The 2,599-nt window shown below is 40.7% G+C and overlaps 1 protein-coding gene across 3 annotated transcripts in view; it reads right to left on the bottom strand.

Annotated features, from left to right (window-relative positions):
* Positions 1-6: 6 nt before the first annotated feature.
* LOC111263532 (uncharacterized) overlaps positions 7-2,599 on the bottom strand; it is a 29,890-nt gene continuing 27,297 nt past the window's right edge. For all 3 annotated transcript variants that reach the window (XM_022838689.1, XM_022838699.2, XM_022838680.1), the window contains exons 3-4: positions 1,945-2,169; positions 7-523 (exon numbers count right to left, since the gene is read on the bottom strand). In XM_022838689.1, the coding sequence (XP_022694424.1) occupies positions 320-523; positions 1,945-2,169 (429 nt within the window). In that variant the 3' untranslated portion in view covers positions 7-319. The remainder of the gene's footprint in view (positions 524-1,944; positions 2,170-2,599) is intronic.

Below are 2,599 nucleotides of genomic sequence, written 5' to 3' on the forward strand. Positions count from 1 at the left end.
GTGTATGTGTATCAGTAACTGTATCAGGGGTAGTGTATATGTGTCAGTTACTGCATCTGTATCAGGGGTAGTAGAGGTTGTAGCTGTATCAGGAATAGTAGGGGTTGTATCAGGGGTAGTAATGTATCAGGGGTAGGTATCTGTATCGGTAGTAGGGGTAGTAATCGGGGGCAGTAGGGGTTGTATCTGTATCAGGGGTAATGGGGGTTGTATCTGTATCGTATCAGGAGTTGTATCAGAGGATTAAAACTCTAGATTAATTACTGCTAGTAGGGATTACTAGGGGTAGGGTATTTGACTGACTGTTTACTACTAGGCGTTACAAAGCCGTCCTTTCCTGGTAAACAACTTCCATATTTGATGGCAAATCCTGCATGTCATCGACCTTAGATCTGGCACTCTTTCGTGCAACTCCAAAACTCGGCATTCTGGCTGCCGGCAAACCAAACACAGCGATTGCCTGAGCGAGGTCGCCATTCATGCGGGTTTTCTTCTTAATTGTGCCATGGTAGTACGACGGGTCCTGTAACCCAATAAGTAGTTTTCATTCTTAAACGGAACGCACTGATAACTATGGAAAAGCAACCCGAGTCGGACATACCTGTCATAGAATTTTTTTTCTGGTTGTCAATCATAAAATGGACAAACGTCTTTTACCATTCTCTGCATCAAGTAACGTAAACTATTCATTAGATTCAAATACTTACGGACAGATACGAACGGGGTAAAAAAAATACAGAAAAAAAAAAACAATCGAACGAGAAGTTGAAGGCCTAAATCGAGACAAAGCACTCTTGTTCATTGGCATTATGTTTCATCGCGCATGACTTCAGCGAAGTTCAATTCGCAAGCCATTTACCCAATATTACACTCGCTTGTCCGTCCAGCGTGCCGTCGTACGCCAAAAATCATAGCAATTCGATTTATGTATAATGAAAACTGTTACATTACACACACGTTCGACACATCCATCCACATCATAGTCGCACTCTATATCCATGTTGGCCAGCGACTTTTTGAGGGGTCTGACATTTTGGGAAAGTGTTGAAAACTGGTTTTGTATGATTTCAATGGGGTAAGGCATTTGCTTCACTGGCCGTGCGCCTTCGCAGATAAATCGCCTCTTCAGTGACTTCTTATCCGTCGAATTTACAAGCTAATCAACCAGCCAAACGAAATATTTATTGACACGTTGCATGCATTGTATACTCAAACTTGCACGCTTCGTGTAAATAAAAAAAAAAAAAAATTAACATTCCGGCCCCTATTGCAACCTGGGAGCAAATGAAACCTTCAGCCTTCGAAAGTAGTTATTGCGGATCACGTGCCTGTAACGTTGTTTAATAAGTGCTTTTTCTTATCAGAGTAATATCTAGCCAGCATACACAGTCTATCTAAGAAATGTTTATTTAAAGTCGATATAAGGAAAGTGTTTCGATAGAACATGTGACATTTGCTACTGGTCTGACTCTTCTGTTATTGCTGTCGTTAGCAATTTCTGTTTTATTTGTGCTTACCGCGACAGGTAAAGTTATTTCCTATATAAAAGCTATTGGAATAACGCAGAAGTCATAAAAGAAACAAGAAACCGTAGGTATTCTCGTTAGAACCCGCAAAGATGCATGAACCAATGACGTCACTATATTTGTTAGCAATAACCTTGAATAGTTACCGTTAGTTAGCTTTGTTTTTTTTTTGTAAAAACACACACCCTTTGCACAAACCTAATTTACATCCGATTTTGAGCGCCAGTTAAATGAGTAGAGGGAGCATATTCAACAATTGAGGCTTTAACACGAAATATTTTAGATATTTAATGATCGTCGTAGACGGCCTATTGTAAGTGCTATTCCCAGAGCTAGCCAACCGGCAAGGTATCTGCCATAGGATATTCTCTAGTTATTATTTCTTTTTCTTAGTTCTATGTTTTTTGTGTTTACTTACCAATACTTCAGCTTTCAGGGTTATACCAGATCCGACGTTCACGCTGTCAATCGAGGCCTGCCTTGGCCTCGATGCGATTAGTTGGGGGAAATTCTGCGATGACCTGACGCCCATCGGCGAGCCTAAACAAGCTGGCGTCGGTACGGGAATCTCGTAAGGAAGGGGCGAAACTCCTGCTGACCAACTCGAACATCCGGGTACCATGTGTAGGGATGCATCGCCCGCCTGTGGAGTGCATATTGCCAATGAAAGTAAAATATTGCCTCAATTAATTTAAGAATATGTGTGTCACTGAGCCATGTAGAATTTTCAAACAGCCCGCTGAATAGCAGGCTAAATCAGATAAAGGATCCAGTTGCTGTGGGTTAGTGTTGCAGTGAACGTGCAGTAGTAACATATTTGTCCACTAAAACTTAGAAATACCCAGTGAGGCGGTCTAAGTTCGAAATCAGATTTACATTGATGCTGGATCGCCGACCGTCCGAAATAGCAATACTCAGATAAGTTAAAGTAGCACCGGGTATAAAGATTGAGACATTTATAATTTTTAATTTCAACACTGCTTCTCGAGATTTGTTATAGCATTGTCGAACGAGACTCATTGTGCTACACATTTACAATATCAATTACGTTATTTCATTTGTATTATTTTATA

This window comes from Varroa jacobsoni, unplaced genomic scaffold (assembly GCF_002532875.2).
Source record: "Varroa jacobsoni isolate VJ856 unplaced genomic scaffold, vjacob_1.0 scaffold_79, whole genome shotgun sequence".
NCBI lineage: Eukaryota > Metazoa > Arthropoda > Arachnida > Mesostigmata > Varroidae > Varroa > Varroa jacobsoni.